The 20,986-nt window shown below is 43.9% G+C and overlaps 1 protein-coding gene across 1 annotated transcript in view; it reads right to left on the bottom strand.

The window, feature by feature from the left end:
• The window catches only part of NRXN3 (neurexin 3), a 1,053,133-nt gene that overhangs the window by 962,313 nt on the left and 69,834 nt on the right, over window positions 1-20,986 (bottom strand). The window contains exon 3 of the mRNA XM_075425785.1: window positions 3,362-3,379. Within this exon, the coding sequence (XP_075281900.1) occupies window positions 3,362-3,379 (18 nt within the window). The remainder of the gene's footprint in view (window positions 1-3,361; window positions 3,380-20,986) is intronic.

The following is a 20,986-nucleotide window of genomic DNA, read 5'->3' as shown; positions in this document are numbered from 1 at the left end:
GATGAAGAAGGGAAAGAAACATTAAAAGATGGAGTCTGAAAGATTAAAGACCTGGATTAAAAAAGTGCTAGTATGCTTGTGCCTTCAAGAAGCTCTGTATCCTTATTGAGCTGTTCAGGCAAACAAGGACTAATTTTTCCTCAGGGCCCCAAATAAATACGTCACTTCTACTGGGCTTTGTCCATTCATTTACATGCAAACTCTAGTCAGCAGTAAAATCATGACAGCAAAATACCCAGAACTTCATCTCTTAGCCTCTGCCCCGTGAACATCTGAAGATCTCTCAATCAAAAGGGATAAGCGTGGCAAGACTAGGAAAACCATTATTTAAACTTCAACAGTAGATATCAGGTATCAGTACCAGTCACCACAGTATCGAGGACCCATACTTAGCTTTTTCTCCTGCATACATTCTTCCACTAAAAAAAAAAACTAAGAAAGACAGGAGCATATCACTTGCTCCTCGATCTACTGGTCTTTTCCCAACAATTTGTCTTTCAGAACCTAGACCACAAAGAGTAGAAGGCACAGAAATTGAGCAGAGGTGACAGAGGCATCCATTCCGGCCTGTGCTGCACACCACTCCCCGGCCCAGGCACTTAACCTCTGTAATAAGGCTCTAAACCTCATAATGTTCAGCCCAAGATCTCTAAGCATGTTGTGAAGGTGAGGTGAGGCTGTAGCTATAACCCCAAAGGGAAAACTAAAGTAGCAAAAGGAGAAGTCCTTTCTTCTCTACACAATACAGCAAGTCAGCGACCCAGCCGAGTACAGACAGCAACAGTCCCAACTCCAGGGGACTCTAAAGACATGGCTTAGCTGCTTACATTGTAGTGTTGTTATTTTGTGACTGGGGACATAACATTTGCAGGGCAGCTGGGCTAACATCTGACAAAATCCTTCCATTTGTGGAATAAGCCAGATGAGATCTTCAGTTGGCTCTTGAAAGGAGTGTAGCACACCACCCCTGTTGCTGGAGTACCCCTTCTTCACAAGCAGAGACTCTGCAGCCACGGAAAGCTCATACTAAAAGTTTCAGTTTGCTTTAAAAAAGACCAACTTCTTCGCACCTTGCAGGAACTGCACTCAGCAGAGCCCTGCGGTGCCCACTGCTGCCAGCCCCAGCCTATTCACGGCTACCTTCTCTTACTGGGGAATTAGTTCTAACCAGTTTATTCAACAATAAAAAATACTCAGTTAATCAATGGGCTCTTTACAGTCCTTCTGCTGCCTGTGGGTAAACAGTTACCACTAGCTCATAAAATCCCTAAATTGTCTTGCAAAGAGTGGATGGTTAAAGCAACTATTTTCACAGGAGCCCCGGGCCCTGTCCTCACCATACAGACAACTGGACGGCCAAATAGGAAGCAAGCCTCCGCACAGTTGGGCAGAGGGGACGTGCACACCCAAACCCCCGCGGTGGCCCATATCACTGCCCGGTCACACAGCACTGCCAGTGTCCTCCCCGGGGGAGCTGAGCAGAGGGATTAGGGTGCCTATCAGTAAACAGTTACAGAGCCCAAAAACGAGGTGTGGGTAATTGTCAAACTAAAGCCATACAGACGACTGTGAGAGCACATGGAAAAGAGCATTCACGTGTGACTAGAAATCCATGTGAGAAAGCACACAGCAGTCCTGAGAACAAGAACACATGCGTATGAGCAATGGAGAGAGCAAAAAATGCACATCTAAGCATATAAATTATGCGAATAATAGGGCAGTGGGGCAGAAGAACCCGTTCAGATAGCAGAAGGATGGACTACTCCAGGGTGCCCACAGCAACAATAGCATGGTCCTGTCCTGGCTGTGCCACCTCTGCTTGGGCCCCTGCTACTGATGCCATCGTCCTCTGCACACTGTGCAGGCCTTGGAGATGACCCTGATGTTGTTTGCAGCAACACTCGTCCATGGCATATGAGTCCTACTGGTAGAGCATAGCAAGGCCAAGCCTTCCCAGTTCAACCATCTTGCTCTGCCACAGGCACCAACAGCTTCAGGATGTGGTGGATAGACCTATGACCTGAACCCTTAGTGCATGTCCTGTCAGATCCTGCCATGATGAGAAGAGACACGAGTTCCTGGACACCTCAGGCTGGGCAAAGAAGGTACATGTTCAGCCCTGTGGGTCACTGAAAAAATTCAATGCTATGGTTCACAGAGCCTTTCCTTCCAAGGCATGTCAGGCAACATTTGCCATTTGGCCACTTCCACCCCCCACTGCTACCAGCTGAGTAAGAACAGAATGCAAAGGACCTCAGCAGAACAAAAAGGTGGCTGGCGAGAGAAGCCAGAGGGCTAAATATGCAGGGAAATTACCCAAGCGGCTGGCCCTCACTGCGTCTCTCTGAAGTGTTTCACAAAATCTGATTACCCAAGTGCAGAAAAGAAGAAAATTGAATGGAGAACTGGTTTCAGGTCCAGGTTGGGTTTAGCAAAAGTTATGCAGAAAGCTGAGAAGGAAAAGAGCCTCAACTCTCCCATCATCCCACTCCAGACGGGGCATTGCCAGCTGCTTCCCTGGGCTCTCATGTCCGTTTAACATAATAACAAACCAGGTGGAGCTGCCTGATCATGAGGTAAAAATCAATTTCTTATGCTTCAGTAGCAACAGGACATGGACTACAGCATAAGGTGGTCTAGTTTGATTAACCCTTGTAGCTGAAGTTGGGGGACTCAGATCCTTTCGACAATTAGAGAGCAATCTGAGGAGGGAAGTTTGGAGTTCCCTGTGGTAAAACACTTCTTTGTGGAATAACTCCCCAGATAAACAAGCACATTAAATACACATTCTTTTAAATTAATCATTTGAGCCCTGTTGGGAATTAAAGTTTTGATACCTACATAAGATCACACATTCACATTCAGCCAGAAAGATACTCACTGCTTTTTAAAACCTAAAATAAAACAACAGCAAAAAACCCCCTTTGTTAGTGGAAATGAAACTCAACAGGTTATCAGTGGGACTAGCAAATGGAGTAGACTGCAGCAGCAGAAGAAAAATGACTGAACTAGATTTGTATGCCAGACTACACACAGATATACCAGAAATAAACTGTATATAACACAATTTTCAATGCCAGGTAATTAGCAATACAAGCAACGATTTTTAATGCAATTTGCATTCAGAAAACACGCCTTTAAGTGACCAACACAATGTAACCTCTGAAGAGGGAAGTTTGTGACCTTTGGTACTACATAGCCCTCCTTTTAGCAAAGACTTTGCAATCCAGACCCTGTGATATCGAGTATGAAGATTTGTTCTCTATGCTCTCAGGAAGCAGGATGAGATTTCTGCCCCTGGTAACTGCCCACCATCACTCCTTAAAGAGCAGCCTTTCAGCTCAGCAAAAGCAACACTTACCTGGAATATGACTGACATCTGTCGAGATGTTTTCATGGCAAGCAGAAGGGAGAAAAGGAAAAGAGAGAGAGAGAAGAGAGAAAAGCCATTAGAGATGCACACAGCAACTCAGCATCCTTGCATGGAAATTAATTTCATGCAAAACCAGAAGTAATTAGGTCTGTTTAAAGGCCACCCATCTGCAGCCAAGCACCCAGCCATGCAAGGGAGGAGGCGCTGGCTCCCACTCCACTGTGCATGTAAAAGTGAATCCACCATCATATCTGTCCGGAGAGAGAGAGTTCCTGGAATCAGATAGAACCAAGCCACATCAGTTCCTGCAAGAATATTGGTTAAAATATTCTACTGGTTTTCACACACCAATGCAAAAGAAAGAAAAAAAAAACAACCTGCCTGCAGTAGGTTTCTATTGCACATAAATTCAAGCAAGTTTTCACAAAAAAGAAAAGAACCTGCTCCCCTTTTACGAGGGGCCACGTGAATTTATGACCAGGTGCAAGACACTCAATGTAGTCCTGCCCATCGTTCCCAGAACAACATCCTTCATTGCAGACAGTAGCAGGGGTGGGGGAGGAGTGCCAGAGGCTTGCACGTCCCACCTGTTGTCTTTTCACAAGATGCTGAAATCAGACCAAATGTCATTCAGTATTTTTTTTCTTTGTGACGTAAGACTGCTTTTCAGAATCAATCACATAAATCCCAGAATAAATTAGTCCTTTAAAAAAGAGAGAAGCAAGTCTATGCAAGTGATAGTACTGATCACAGAAAAGGCATATCTTTGAATGTAGTACCTGGTTTGGCCAGAGTCCACCAGTCCCAGAGAATGTACTTTAAAAAAAATGCCTCTCAACTTTTTTAGCATCCCAAGTTTAGTCTTGCTCTGATCATGTCACCATGAGGAAGGAAACCCTGAAATCTCATGGGATTAGACTAGATCAATATTTTCCTTCCAAGGCAGCCCACCAAAGCAACAGATGAACTTGCTTGAGGAAACAGTGGGGCCATGTCCATAGGTAGCATTGTTCCCAGGAGGCTTGTGCTTTGCCCAGGAGCTGTGCTGCTGCAGGTGCCATCTTTCCAGTAAGGCTTCAAAGCAATGCACTAATGATTTGGACTGCTACAGGTCCCATATCACTTCTGCCACAAGTCTAGGAGCATGACATGCTGGGTGCTTTGGCTACACACCAAGGTCTAAGAATGTATTCTCCTTTCCCAAACATCCTCTCCAATTACCACCTGTATTCCTCCTTCCTGTCCAAACCAGCTGTGTTGCTGTGAAACCAGTACCACTCATCCTCCAAGACACTTGCATTTCAGTGGTGAGTGAGTGATTCCTTTGCATGTTACTTTTTGTTTATCACTTTCTGTTACTTTTTGTTTATCACTTTGTAATGGCTCCAGAATCATTTCAGGAAAAGTCCCTACGGTACATCACGTATGTATCAAGCCATTCTTCCCTAAGGAGGTAATAATTCAAACAAAACAATGCACAAAGAAGGGAGGGGCAGTTGAATCAACTCATTTAATCTTGGTATCTTCTACTAGACATACATGTCAGATCTGATGAGTGTTATTTGTTGTCTTTCTTCTTTTAACACATAATTGTATCCAAGAACTGGTGTCTTGGCATGCAAGCCAGGAAGGACACTTAGCACTGAAAGTTTGCCTGAAAGTAACCATTTTTAGGTAGAAAAAGAAAACAAGTGTCAGGCAGCACTATGCATGCACTGAGGATGGAAGGGAAAAGGAGGTGCAAGCAGGGGCAGAAGGAAGGAGCAGACCCTTAAACACCACTGCAGACTGTGAGCACAATACCGGAGAACTTACAAGTCCCCAGGTAGGACCTGAGTTGAGGTGCTGCTTGGGAAAATCAGTGGCAGTCAAGGATGATCACACATGTCAGAAGAGGAAGAACGGAGCACCATAAGGTACAGCAAATGTTTCTGACAATCCAGCAGCTGCCCCAAAGCCTATTCTAAGCAGGTAGAAAGCTCCAGACACAGATTGTCTTCTCAGCCTCCCTGCACGCCTGACAAAGGAGCGGGCACAACTGCAGTCCGAGCTACCTCGGGGGCCCGGGAACAGCAGGCAGCCTCACCAGGGTGTCTGTGCTCCAGGAGGAAACCTGTGGGATGTTTAAGGAATAAACGGATCAGCAGATAGAAAGGGCAAAAGAAAGAGCTAACCAAGGGTGAGCAAGGGATAAACACATTAAGCAAATAAGAGACAAGGCAGTGGGCTGTAACAGATACACTGCTTGAAATAATACTTCTTTAACTGCGGGAATTAAACAGGTCATGAAGCTGTTGAAAAGGGGAACAATGAAGTGTTAAGAGCTACGCACGCATCTCTAAAACAGTTTTCTCGATGGCAAGTAACACTGGGCAGACAGCAAGGGGACCTCCGTTTACCCATATTTTTTGTTCCTATGTCCCTAAGAGCATGCATCCCCAATCCTGACTAGTTTTACTCTTAGCTTTCTTTTTGCTGTATCTTTGTTGGAAAATATCGACCCAACACAATTTCTGCATACACTAGTTGCATCAGAAAACTTGTGTTTGCATCTCTGCCACACTTTTGCAGTATTTACCTGTGTGGCAGCCCAGGTCATTACTGTTACTTCCCATACTAAACACAAAGGGAGTTTCTTGTATCGCAGACACCCCCCCATGTGGTATCTGCTGGCAAATGCTGATTTTCAAACGGTGAAAGTACTTGTTTTTTATTTTAAAACACACATGAGAAAGCACTGCTTTCTTTGTGAAGACAAAAATGGCATATAACCAGTCAGGCCTTACAAAAGACCCTACAATAAATACCCCTGTGGCATACAATTGAAATTGCCATGCAAGTCCTCACAGGAAACCCTGTCACATCTCTGTGACATGGTGTGCCACTCCACTGTGGTGCACAGTTAAAACTGTGGTTGCATATATCGACAAAAGGGACCCATAATAGAAACCTCTGATGCAGTACCTTATTGCTGGTGGCTCCACAATTGGAAGAAATCTAATGCCTCAAGAAAGTTAGAAGACAGAGACGGCAAATAGGCAGAGCGACCAGATTTGGGGAGCTGGGTCGACTCTCCTTCAGACCCTGCCATCTGAGACGTTCTCTCAAACTCTCTTCATGTTTTTCTGGTTTGTTTTCAAAAGAACTGTTTGAAACATATCCCCACTCTCTTCTTCTTACGTCGGCACTACCTTCCTCCCACCAGGACTGAGGAGGTACAGCGCTCCCCGATTAAACAGGGAGCACGCAGAACCTATGGCTAACAAAAAGCCCAGTGACCATGGGACTTACTGCCGTGCAGATGCAGGTTTCTCCACTTTCTCCAGCTCAGAGCACTTCAAACACAGAAAGGTCTGCCTCTTAACAAAAGACAAGGCAGAGTTTGCTTTATCCTATACACAAGAGTCCATTTATTGCTCCTTTGTAAAGGGCTGAGCTGCAAGCCGGTGCTGTTTGCTTTTGTTCTTTGATGCTAATAGCTGGGTTGAAAGAGGGATCAGCAAGGCTGCTGCCTTTGTCTGGTGCGGCCCCAGCCATCTGGGTGGGGTGGAAGGAGGAGGATGAAGGGGAGCAAGAGGAACAAAGCAAACATTATTACAGCTCAGATCATTCCCGTGCCTGTAGAGGAAACATCTGAGGTATTTTTAAATCTAATACTTTTAACAAGAAGCTTAGCAGTAAAGGAAGGTGTCATGAGAGTGCAACTGGAGAGAGAAGGACAGCACAGACTTACTATGAACACCAGCCCTCCCAGTACACACCACCTTGACCTGAAGAGACCTGCTTTCGTTCCCACCTCCATGGTCCATTCAATCTTGTCCCCTCTTTGATGGGCAGTGGACACTGGTCTTCTGCCAGCTAAACTGAGAGCCACTGACTGAACTCACATATCACAAACTAGCTGTCAGGCATGAGCATCCTAGGCTAAGTGGAAATAAGCACCTGCAAGTGAATGGCGCTCTCTCATATCCCTCAAGCTCTCTGGCATCCCCCTCCAGGGCTCTCTTGTTACCCTCTCTCTGAACGCCAGTGTGTGGAGAGACAAAAACTGGGAAGAGGAGGGCAAAAGTTATAACACTTAGAGGCATCTTTTTGTCTTAGGAGACCCACTCCCAAATAAGAGGAGATTCTGCCTTTAGACAGGAAAATGACCTTCTTCTGAAGCTCATTCAGTTACTGACACCTGAGAAAGCTTTTCTAAAGAAGATTTGGCTCTCATCGTGTTGCAAATACAGAAAATGGATATAGGTACGATTTCACTGGCAAAAGCATGACTGGTTTGGAACTTTCAAGTCACCTAGTTTGACTTACTAATATATATGAAAACAGTTCAGAGGCCATAGATTGATGAATTTATGGCAGTCTGTGAAATGATTCAAAAGATACATGATGGCCCAGCCTGGACTCCTGTTGCGTGATAGTAAGAGAGGCTGGTGACTCAGAACCAGGTGGTTTCCTCTTAATTGAGCTCTGACGCAACAATTTAACAATACGATGAAAAGCTGTATTTTGGCTGAGCTGGAAACCCCTCAAATGGCAATGAGCAAAGTCTTCATTAATTTGATACTTCATCAAAAAAGTGTTAATTCCAGATCCTGATTTGGCAAGTGGGCTCATTCCAACCTAACCTGGTCTGTTAAGGTAAAGGTAAACATATGGTCCTCCTTCACCTCCTACGCCAAGCTGTTGGGGACCAGTGCTGTTGGTGCAAAACTGTACAGACTCCTTGTCTTTCTCTTCAGGGCACAGTGGTTCAAAGCCACCTGGTTACAGCAACATAAAAAGAAACAGCATTTACATTGCAGAAACAGCTTCTCACAACAATTTGCTTGGGTAAAGACAGGATCTGCAATGAGATCAATTCCAGGCATTAGCACAGCATCACTTTAGTGCCCAGGCTCACACAGGAAACAGGCACCTTGAAGACTGTTGCATTTATGGTTAACTAGGTTAAAATTTTGGCTTCATTAAATTCATAAAAGACATAACAGTTACTTTAATGGTGTCATGATTTCACCCCTCGTATTTACTTAACATCTTCTGTCTTATTCTGGTAGTAGGCTCTGTCCCTGGTATCCTTCCACTGATTCCAATGGAATTGACACAGACGTACATTTGACCAATTCCATTTAATCTGCTAAACATTTAGGATGCTGAAACAAATCCAAGTCTATTCAAGCCTATGATGTCTGTCACCGAGCTGCACACTGGGATCATGAAGAACTCCACAGTGCTAGCAGGTGTAGGCCTTATTGTCTCAGTCCAGAAGAATGGGACCCTGCAATTTGTGTTAATGGAGTGTTGAACACTTCTGATTTTATTCAGCAGAGACAAGTGGTGACACATACACAAACAAGTTCATTACAATCAATTACATTTCTCTGTGTCCTTTGTCCTACGGGATCTCTTAGGCTTCAGTCTCTTGGGAATAGTACTCACTTGATATGTTGCATAGAATTGCAGACATTTGTGGTACTGTGCCTTTGCACAGCTAATACTTGGGATCCCAAAGCACTTATTAGCTGTGAATATAGGAATCATTCATCCAGTACTGAAATGCAGCCAACTCTGAAGTGAAAGAGACAGATGTTTAACAGCTTACAGGAACACCATACAGCAGTTTAGCGTCTCAGAGTTTGAACAACAAGAACTACTTCAAGAGGCACAATGAAACTTGGCCGATTCTACTAAAAGTGCCATGTGATTTTAAAGCACTCCTGATTTAAATGAGGTGAAGTGATTTGATTTCAAATCTTATCGGAATGATTAACAGTGATTTGACGCCTCCGATGCACTTCTCCATACTGTCTGCGTTAATGTTGTGGGCAGGCTGCCGTCTCCACAGGGTCAAATGTGAGGTTGACCGACACGTGCCCGAGTACGTCACCCTCTAAAGCGTATTAAGTTTGAGTGGATCCTACACCCACTAAAGAAAATGGACCCTTTACGTCAGGGGGCCAAGCTTTCGCCTCTCAGGCAACCAAGACACTGGCAGAGTGTGCACTATAGCAGGCTAGGGAGACACTTGCAAGCCACAATGGTTTCGCTACAATTGCCTGGCTATTTAGAAAAATGTTTTCATATCAACATAGTAGAGAAGGATTAAGTATGCCTGCTGCTTTCAGAAACCAATGCACAAGAGTTACTTAACTCCAGTAAGAGTAAAAAAAAAGATCAACAAAAAATTTTTGAGAAATGAATTCATAATAATCCCTCTAATTAACTCTGTATCATTACCATTCTTAGACAAAGTTGCTTGCTGATTTCACGGCTTTCAGTGAAAGTACCATCCTCTCCCACACATCCCAACAAATACGCTCATGTACATTCCTCAGGGCCCTGGCTACATTGCTAGGGAAGAAGTCAATAGTTCTATAGCCTACTACCAGCAAAAATCTAACTGGAGCTTAATTATTCAGTGCCCTCCAAACAATCTGTTGATCTTCACTTAAACTGCCTGATACATTGCCTGAGCACTCCAGGATGAAGCTTCTTTCTACTTCACTCCAGGTGCCTGGGCACTGGAGGAAATAGCAGATTTGCTTCCTGCTATTTCGCACAGCACCCCCGCACACCTCCATTCAGCCAGTTGTGTCCACAGTGCCGCGGAGCACAGGCAGATACAGAACTGTGTAACTTGTGGAGGGCAGGTGCAAGCAGAGAAAAAACAAAGTATCCTCTGAATTCACCATAGATAGAATGAGAAGAAACTTACGATGCAGAAAGGGAAGTTTTGGTTTAATGTTAGAAAAATTTGGTAGCAACAGGGTAGTGAGACTCTGAAATAGCTTGGATACTGGGAGTTAGCCACCAGCATCGGAGACTATTAAGAAAAGACCAGACAAGTACTTCTCATTCATTTTTCAGATACACCTGATCTTGTCTTGGAAAGACTAGTTGGCCCTTAAGACCATTTCCAATTCAATTTTCTATGATTTTATTATTCTAATTCAAAACGCACTCTCCCTAGACAGTCCCGTCAGTAACAGCTGCCAGGTGACACCAGCTAAGAGCTTCAGCAATGGAGCAGGGCAGACACCAAGGCGAGCCTCTGACAGCAGCTAAGCGCAGGTACTCAGGGAAGAGTCAAATGAACTGAGAAAATTCACAGTACCTTATTAACAGCTTCCAGCAATGACAGACTGGTGGAGGTTGCATCATGATCAAAATGTTTAACAGTCCTTGATGGACATTTCCCTCCTTGAATTTGTCTGGTCTCTTCTGAAACTAGAACTGATGTGGTGTGAAACACTATTTTTGTTTGTTCATCTAAAACCTGCAGCTGAGTATATCACATTTGGTATCCTCTACCCGTTGCTTTATAAAATATTATGAATAAATCTTCTCTATTCAGCATCACCACAGCACCCTTGATTGTAACTATCTACCTCACCTCCTGCTTTAGAAACTTCTTGTCTAAAGTGATGGTCCATCAACACCCTTTGCATATTGCAGCTATTCTGTGCCTACAGTGAAAAGATACCTAAGTTACCAACAGCAGAACCAGTTTTGAATTTTATCCTTGGGTTGGTTGTACTATGCATAGCCCACAAACGTAGGGCCATTTGTGTAACTAGCATATTTTAGCACAGTTCTAAACCCATCAGAAACCTGCCCCTTCCTTAGGGGCATACAGTACTACACGATCTGGCCAAAATCCCAATGAGAGCAAACCTATTATTCTTGTCAGAAACACAGGCTGACAAGTTTATGAATAAGTAATACAGACTGTTTTTGAACAAATCAGCCTAAGAGCACTCTGCCTCTCTGGAGATCCTTGCTCCTCATCAGGGCACGGTGCAGATCCAGATCCTCTCGTCTCTTTCTGGTTAGCAGTATCACACATGCAGCCCTAGAAAGAGCACTCATCTGCCCTAGAACTCACTTGCAACACCTGGGCCAAGAACAAGCTGTAGCTCCTGTGAAGGAGGAAGAGATATCAGAGGACAAACAAAGCTTGTCATAGAAAAAGATGGATACTCTGATAGTGTGTGCCCAAGTTACGGGTGTACAGTCTGCAGTCTCCTCCACAAACAATTTGACTACAATTTGTCATTGAATGTTCCATGCAAACAGCAAAAGCCACCATATGGTTCACCACATTATGTACTAAAAGTGCCAAACCTTTTTCCACGTAAGTGGCCACTCACAGAAAAAAAGGGGACTAAAATACTTTCCTGCCATTAGCTACAATACTTGGGACCACTATTTATAAGCCATTCATATATTAGAAGCAGTGGCAGGACGACATAGAAAGTTGGTTTTGCATGTTCATAGGTCATCTTCAGGGGTAAAAAGAGGAAGACGATTTGTCTTTCCCTCTCAGCTCAGACAAAACAAGAACCTATGACCTTCTAAAAGCATACATTGTTCATACTTCTGCCTGTTTTTTCACACTTCTGTCACATTACCTAGGCATCTCTGTACCTGCTTCCATGCAAACACTTTTGGCTGAAAACTCCTATGCTCATTCAGATTTCCCTTCAAGGTGAGAGCGCCTCATGCTTTGCAAGGCCTTGCAAAAACCACTGCAAGAGAGTTACATTCCCACAGACAGCTGCTTCCTCATGTTGTAACTACGGTTGAAACTAGCTTCCCTTCAAAAGCCAAATTTTCTTTTGACTTTAACAAGGACTAAATCAACAAACATGACACTTCAGTGGCTGCATCATATGATAGCAAGACATGCTCTTGTAAACTGGAGGTGACTCACACAACAGATCTCAGGGATACAGGAGCCACTTTCTCTCCAATAGCATTCCTATTTCAATTGATTTAGGCATCAGGCAGGGATGGCAACTGGATGGATCTCCCTAACTGAAATACCCTCCCCGCCAGGAATGCCTTCCCTGGATTCAGCAACATAGCTACCTCTTCTCAGATCCAGAAAATCCAATAACGGCAGAAGGTTATCAGGACAGAAAAATGACAGAGAGCTCGCTGATGACAGCGCACTAGAGTGGATTTTCCCATGCTGACCATCACAGAAAAATAACCTATTTTTCAACAGTCTTAGGGCTTACACTAAAGTGAACTAGCCATGTGACTCAAGAAGCTAAAACTAGTTTCATTGCAGGCACTCTGCTATCTGCTCAAAATGCTGAAATAAGGCCTGTGGTGTTTCACCTTTGTCTGCATCACCTGCAAGACTGATACAGATACTGGAAACCAGGGCATTACCCACCATATGCCACAGAAAGAGAGTACCTCTCCTCCTGTTGAGCAAGAACCTGCACACATGCTGAGCAATTTCAGCTTTGTCTTGTTCTCAGAATGTCATCGTGACAGCTACCAAAGGCATTTACTACCCCCAAATCCATTGCAAATTGTGCTGCCTCCATTCCTCTCTTATCATCCAAAAAATGACAGACAGGAATGAACTTTGGGCATATTCCCTGTGACATACACAGCACCGAGGATATTCAAGAAATAGTAGCACAAAGAACAGAAAAAGGAGCTAACACAAGGAGATTTGGGAAAAAAGTGATAAGTAAGCAGAGAAAGGGCTCATTAAGCCTATGAAGTGGCCAAAGCTATAATCTATTTGCTGTACCCCGTCTTGGAATTAATAAAACAAATCCCTCAATAAGTCTGACAGTTATTAGAGGATGTTAATATTCCTCTCAGAGCAATCTGAAGAAGCGGAGCTGGAGCCACAGAAAGCTATGACTAACCTAATCAGGCAAGGGTGGAGGGAGAGGAAGGGGGACCCTTCTCCAAATCCACCTGACTGTCATTGTCAGCATTATTTACTCCTACCTACCCTGCTCTAGAAAGGGTCAGAGGCTGCAGAACAAGGAGTAAACCTGCAAGGAGAAAAACTCCCCATCCCTACTTCTGCTGCCAACTCAGTCTTACCTGAGGCAGGAAGAGAGGTGCTGCTGCACTGGCTGAGCTCCGTGCTATCTGAGCCCTTCGCTGCTCACAGCAGGCCTGGGTGCCAGGCCACAGCAGAGAGGACATCCCGTACCACTGGCCTCAGAGGCCACCACCTGAGCTCTGAAGAAGCAGCAGCCTGCGCAGCCCTTGAGGGCAAGGAACACTCCTTTGCCCGGTTACACCGGGCACTTAATAGTACCATATGCCAGCACTCCCTGTGCTGCATCGCAGCATCCCAGGACAGAAATGGCATAGTACATCCAACTGTCAGGCACACAGATGCCCCACAGAAATCGAGAGGCAGCATGTTCCACATTAAGAGGGACTTCTAGCAGGCTCCACGTGGTAGCCCAGATATTGTATCTTCAGTATCATGGTACCTCTTTGTTGGAAGGTCTAAGTAGTATTATTAGCATTTCACCACCAAAGCCAACTCTTGCAATGTTAAATATCTCCCTAAGACTCCTGAGATTATACATCTCTTCTTGAAAAAGGAGGGGGGAAAAAACTCCCACTTTCTTTCTCAATACTGATTATAGCTAATACAGAATCAAATCCATGTTTATTACAGGATTCTGATTTGATTAATTTGTAACTCAGCTCTCTATCGGGAGCCTTGCGGAGGACACCGTATTTGAGAAGTTAATGATCTTGACCAGGCCATGTCTGCTCTGTTACGCCTTGTACTTAGGACTGGAGAAGCCCGTACATTCGCAGGAGTAGCCACCACATGGGAACCTGCTGGAGTACCCTGTACCAGTCCGTGCTGTGTGCTGGTGGGTGTTATGACAGAGATAACATCGCAACCCCTCAGCAGAAGATACACATCTCTGTTTGCCACACAAAACAAAAGGCACTACAGCATGGGAAGGAAGAGGAAAATGCATCCAAGGTCCATCTGATGCTGCATGAAAGCAGGGTTTCCAGTCTCTGAAGCGATAGAAGATTTACTATCTATATTCCTCTTTTATTATATCTTATTAAAATGTCTATCTTCTTACACCATTTCTTGTTAAGCCTTCTTATCTAGGTCTGGAAAAACTCCTACATGCTATCTTTTGCTCTCTCTCATCCACCTGCTTCCCATTGCGGAACAGCTCTAAGGGAAAGACTCATCAGAAAAGGCTGCCACAGTGCTGGTTAGCCACCTGGTGCCACGAGGTGCTAAGATTTGTGCTTCAGTAGGTCTCTCTGGCCAAAGAACCATTCATAGTGTCCTGTTCTAAATACTCATCTCTCTGATTTGCCTACTGCTCTGCAAATAAAGACCACAATCTTGAAAATTTACTTGGCATCTGTAATGCGCTTAGCATGCCTCTGGGTTTGGTATAAGTATCAACTAATTATTGATTCATTCACTCCAATTCCAATTAGGATGGAATTCTAGTGTGCCTGTAAAGCGAGAACTCTATTTATTACACATAAAAATATATAGTGCATTCTCCTCCAACTGACAATAATCAACCTAAATATAGCATGAGTAATCAGAAGAAATGCATCTTCTATTGCTCTCCCTTCTACACCTACATATCATTTTTAGAGTATGTGTTAGTGGGTTTTTTATTCCATGTTATTGCTGTATTTGCTGCTGCAATACATATATTTAAATTAAATAGAAGTCATCAAGAGGTTCTATTGGAAGCATTTGCCTTGTTTATTGTTGAAAGGCGCTGCTTGGAAAAGAGTAACTGCTGACTTAAGTAAATGTGAAACATAATGACAGGAAACAGCTGCATTCTGCATCTTTCAAAACACAAAATTTTCTTCTGTGAATGTCTAAATGTAGACCTCCAGTGGGATCCACACAGATGCAGACCCAAGTGCATAATCATAGGGCAGGGCAGGACCTCGTACCCACTGAATTCAGCAGATGTCTCTCTTCATTGAATGGACTAGGATCAGGCCTCTAGAATTACCAGCACTTGCATGCAGAAGAATTTTGGGTTTGTTTTTTCTATACACAGTCCAAAACACTTTTGATTAATGTGTTAACATAATACACATAAGTCCATACCCAGAACAACAGAAAACAACCAGAGAAGGTGTAGGAAAAAGAGCTGTACATCTTTTTCATATTGAAAAACTGTTTTAAAATTTCTAGTCTTTCTTAAACCTGTGAAAAGGAGTGTGTGCAATAAATAACTTCCATGCTTACTTTCTCACATCTGTTATAGAAAAGACACTGCTGAACAGTATGAAGCTTTTCACCTCCAAGCCACCAGTTCAAATGCACTGTATGTCAATAAAGATTCAAAATTATTCCAAGCTAGCCGTCCTTCCATGACCTAAGCGAAACTAGATGAGTGGAGCCCTTGATTCATATCCTGCCTGATTCTGAATCCAGAAAAGCCACCATCATAATAATTGGCTTCCAACAGTACACAAACATGTCAAGCACTGTATAAACTGAGAAAGCACAACCCCCCCACCAAGAAGACTGCCAAACACACTGTCAAACACTAGCACTAATTGATACCTCACCTGGGTCTTAAGCACAGAAAGAACATAATTTAGTCTCTTATTTCTAAATGCAATCTCTTCACAGAAAATTTCTGCCAGATGCTTGTTGCATGAGTAAAAGCTAGTACCCCTCCTCCAGCAACTGTTACTCCTCACCAGCCATAATCCAGCTCTAAGTGCTCATCCACCAAAAGCATGGAAAAGCAAGGTGTTAGGGCCAGCAGCATATGTCAGGCTGTCCCAGGGTATTTGTACCTCCATGTCTGTGATGAGGTTATGGAGACCCACAGCCTACTCTTATTCCCTGAACAATTCAGGGCCCATAACTGCAGCATGAACCAGGGAAAGCTGTTCAGCTTATTCTGATTACATTTTACAGAGCCTCATTCACTGCCAGGTGAGTAATCAGTCCCATACTTAAAGCGCTAATAAAAACTTCCTTCACAAGGGAGACACAGCTCTGAAACAAAATAATAACCATTAGGGAGCACAGATGCAATTCATCTCTGGATTTCAATGATGGTCATAAGCACTATCGCTGAGGGATCTGGAAGAGGGACTGTACCTTCTTTTCTATGCCCTCTAATTACTAAAAGGGTAATTATCTGTTCTCTCTTCTTCAAGGATATGTCAGTGTGGATCCCACTGGAAATGACTGGAAAGCAGTAGCCTTCCAGCACTGTAGGAGAAAAGTATTTCATCTATATCAAGGAGTGACTGAAGGACAGTATTCCTGAACTGGCATCTGACCTAGCTGCCTTGTCATAGAATCATGAAGTTTGGAAAAGACCTCTAACATCATGAAGTCCAACCATCAACCCAACACCACCATGCCTACTAAACCATATCCTCAAGTGCCACATTTACATGTTTTTTGAACACCTCCAGGGATGGTGACTCCACCACTTCCCTGGGCAGCCTGTTCCAATGCGTCACAACTCTTTCGGTAAAGAAATTTTTCCTAATATCCAATCTAAACCTCCCCGACCCAACTTGAGGCCATTTCCTCTTGTCCTATTGCTGATTATTCTGTATTGCCACCTCACAGCATGCTGCAGAAACAGGCACTAACGTCTGTTTCTGAGTTGACAGAACCACAGAATCACAAAGTAGTTCAGGTTTGACAGGACCTCTCGAGACCATCTGTTCTGACCCCCTGACTCCCTCAGGGTCATACTAGAGCAGATAGTTCAGGACTTTCACTAGCCAGGTTTCTGCTGTCTACAAGGATGGAAGACTCAGTAACAGTCTGTGAAGTATGGGTGGATATGCAAAACAGCCAACTCATTTAAAGAGAGCTGGATATAACCTCTAAGTGCTTCAGAAAGCTGTATCTTTGACAGGCTGGATATAGCCATAAATACACAGGGAAGTGGTCCAAGAGAAGTACTCCTTTCCCCTCCACAGAGGAATGCAAATCTGAGAAGAACAGCACAACGATTTGCAGAGACCCCAAGGACATGGTAGGAATCGTAGAATGGTTTGGGTTGGAAGGGAACTTTAAAGTTCATCAAGTTCTAACCCCCCTGCCATGGGCAGGGACACCTTCCGCTAGACCAGGTTGCTCAAAGCCCCATCCAACCTGGCCTTGAACACTTCCAGAGAGAGGGCATCCACAGCTTCTCCAGGTAACCTGTTCCAGTGCCTCACTACCCTCACAGTAAAGAACTTCTTCCTAATATCTAATCTAAATCTACCCTCTTTCAGTTTAAAGCCATTATGCCTTGTCCTATCACTCCATGCCCTTGTAAAAAGTTCCTCTCCAGCTTTCTTGTAGGCCCCCTTCAGGTACTAGAAGGCTGCCATAAGGTCACCCCAGAGCCTTCTCTTCTCCAGACTGAACAGCCCCAATTCTCTCAGCCTTTTCTCACAGGAGAGGTGCTCAACCCTCTGATTATTTTTGTGGTCCATGTCTTTCCTGTGCTGAGGGCTCCAGAGCTGGAATGAAGTTGGAGTATCAGTTATGGAGTTTCAGTACCATCTTTTTGCAACTGAATGATGCATGATACAGCTGAAGAAGCTGAAGATGAGTCTATATTAGCGAACATCTACAAGAAGAAACATTCAAAATACAGTACAGTATTTTGTATTACAGTACAAAGTACAGAACGCTACTTCAAAGCAAACTTTAGAAAGCAGACATTGAGTCCTCAGGTGGAAGTTAAGTCTCTAATGAAAAAAGTCAGTATAATGTAGATCCTAAAGGATTACTAGTACTGGTAATACTGAATTTAAAACAGAATATCTGATTGGATGCACTGCATAAGTATGTGATATGCTGATATTGTTGCAAGGTGAACCCCAAGAATTGAATATTAATCCGGCATGCTGCAAGAATAGCGTGTAGGAGCCATCTTTTTACCAGGGGCTTGCACAGGTTCAGATAGCTTTAAGCAGCTCCTATTTAAAACTTGTCCTGTGAGAAGTAACTTCTCCTGGATGAGAACTTGTTGGCTTGTATGAAAATCTCCAGTATCTGTAAGAAGCAAACTGGTAGTCATATTCAGCCGCTAACCTCCCATCTGTCATGTACAGCAGCCACTCGACTAGGAACATTATCTGCAGATCATTCTGGAATACATCCATGGAAGATGGAAGAAGGGTGCGGGCCAGTTACTCATCTAGACAGGTATGACAACCCAAACACTGTCATTTGGTAAAAGGTGATCGGGAAAGTCATAGTCTTGTACCACCTAATCCTGGATATTAGGCAGCATACATGTGGAAGTAATAGGAAACTACACAGTTGCAAAATAAAGCCAGTAGAAACTTATCACAGTATACAAAGCAGCAGATGGAGCACATGGTGTCTTCCTTTGTAAGCAAGCATGTCATGAAGTATCTGTATTAACAGAATGTATAGAAGAACATTTATAAGGACTTTTTCAGCAGCCCCCAGTTGCTGGGTATCAAAAGTCTGGTGAGGAAGCTTGCCATCTTGGAGGCGTACAGCAACAGGGTTAATAACATTATATCCAGGTCTTGACGACTTCCCAGTGAGAGAACAATTGAGTACATCTCCCTGGCTGTTTATATAACGTAACATTACATGGACATATTGCTTATCAGCTGTGCCACAACAGAACTCCATAAAACAAACAGAAACATTATGCAGACCAGCCTGACAACTTTCTATTCCAGGACATTACTGTAACTTCATCTTCTTCCAAGAGCACATTACTCACCACTGCAGATAGCTCAAGTGGATATCTGTGCCTTATAGTAATATAGTGACCATTGTCACTGTGGGGAGGGCAATAAGGAACATTCTTTTTCTCCAGAATCAGCCATAAAAAGGTGAGGTAGAAACACACGATCCCCTTGCTTTTATGGTACCCAGACAAAATATATATATAATGCTATAGGCTTGGGGAGGAGTGGCTGGAAAGCTGCATAGCACAAAAGGATCTTGGGGTGTTGGTTGACAGCCAGCTGAACATGAGCCAGCAGTGTGCTCAGGTGGCCAAGGAGGCCAACGGCATCCTGGCTTGTATCAGGAATAGTGTGGCCAGCAGGAGCAGGGAAAAGATCATGCCCCAGTACTCGGCACTGGTGAGGCCGCACCTCAAGTGCTACGTTCAGTTTTGGGCCCCTCACTACAAGGGGGACACTGAGGTGCTGGAGCGTGTCCAGAGAAGGGTAACGAGGCCAGTGAGGGGGTCTAGAGAAGAAGTCTTATGAGGAGCGGCTGAGGGAGCTGGGGTTGTTTAGTCTGGAGAAGAGGAGGCTGAAGAGAGACCTTATTGCTGCTTGCAGCTATCTGAAAGAAGGTTGTAGCGAGGCAGGTGTTGGTCTCTTCTCCCAAGTAACCAGCAATCAGACAAGAGGCAATGGCCTCAATTTGCGTCAGATCCACCTCAGCCACACTGCAGAAGGCCAGAGGTGAAGCCTAACAAATAGTATCAGTTCTGCACACCACCATTTGGCAGGTACTGATTCCTTCTTACCAGTGTAATAAAGTTTAATCCCCACTTGTAAATGACAAGAGAAAAAGAAGCTATCCAAGAGGAGGATACTGCCTATCAGTCATAGTGTCCATGAACTTAATTGCTTGTTATGGGTGAAAGATTAACTGTTACAGCTTCTGTCTACTGGGGGAAGTAGAACACTGTTCTACTTGAAATGCTGAATGCTTGATAAACCCCCCAGTATAACATGAAGGGTCATGAAAAAAAAAATGGCCTTGTGTTAGCAACACCAAGGTCAATAGCACCACTCCAAGGTACATCCTACAGACTACTTGATGGTATGCAAGAACTGTGAGTCAGTCTTGAGCTTGGAGATGTCAGTGGACAAAGGTCCACTTTATTATCCCAAACTTCAGACAGAAGACAATATGTATGCATCTGCTAGGTTCCTTCAGACCCAGAGCAGGGAAACAACCTCCTGTTTTACTTGGTATAACGTAGCATGAGCAAAAGCTGCTTCTTCACTCCTACGTAATTTCTTGCATGACTCCCAGAGAAAGCAACACCCACTTCTAATGGGGGCAAGCTTTCTTATGAGTGACACCCTGAAAAAGAATGGTGGAAGAAGATACAAAAAAATTAAACTGGTCAGACAGCTACAGCCGTATCGTGATTTACAAAAGAAGACGAGGCTGTCTGCATAGATTTATTCACTAAACTCTGAAAGAGCTCCTAATCACCACTGCAAATTTGCAGGTGTATAATGTGTGTGGGCTGTATTATTAGGGAAGATGACAACTGTTATCTTCCAATACCTCACTAAACTTCTCAGCATGATATTCAGGTTGCCAAGAAAGTAAAGTCTACTAATCTGAGAATTGCACTCACTGCAATTCAATGACAAAATGCAAAACCCTAGAAAGCACCAGCTGGGCCTTCTGTCGCTTCAGAACATGCAGTCCTGTCCTGTATTTCAGCTATAACATCTCAAGTGAAAAAACATTTCAGGGTTGCTCTGAACCTCGAATGTCTAATATTCCATGGTAGCACCTTGCCACCATGGTAGACAACCATAGCATTTGGGATGTCCAGTGCCATCTGCAAGACCACCTTGGCCAATCCCCTCTTTAATAATGTCTAAACACATCTCTGTTAAAAATGTGGTAAACAACATGTTGCCACCTTTCAGTAGTTCTTCAGAGTCACATTTGGTTTTGATTGTGCCTTATAATTTTATGTCCTACAGGATCCCCTTCAGGAAATGCTTGACTCTCATAAGGAAACGATATGTTGCCAGAAGTAACGACTGTAGACATATTCAGTCCCACAGGAGGAACTGGAATCCCATGTCCACTCTTTTTGCACT

This window comes from Opisthocomus hoazin, chromosome 7, assembly GCF_030867145.1.
Source record: "Opisthocomus hoazin isolate bOpiHoa1 chromosome 7, bOpiHoa1.hap1, whole genome shotgun sequence".
NCBI classification, from domain to species: domain Eukaryota; kingdom Metazoa; phylum Chordata; class Aves; order Opisthocomiformes; family Opisthocomidae; genus Opisthocomus; species Opisthocomus hoazin.
The sequence above is the reverse complement of the archived record's forward strand: the minus strand, read 5'-3'. Positions and strand labels throughout refer to the sequence as shown.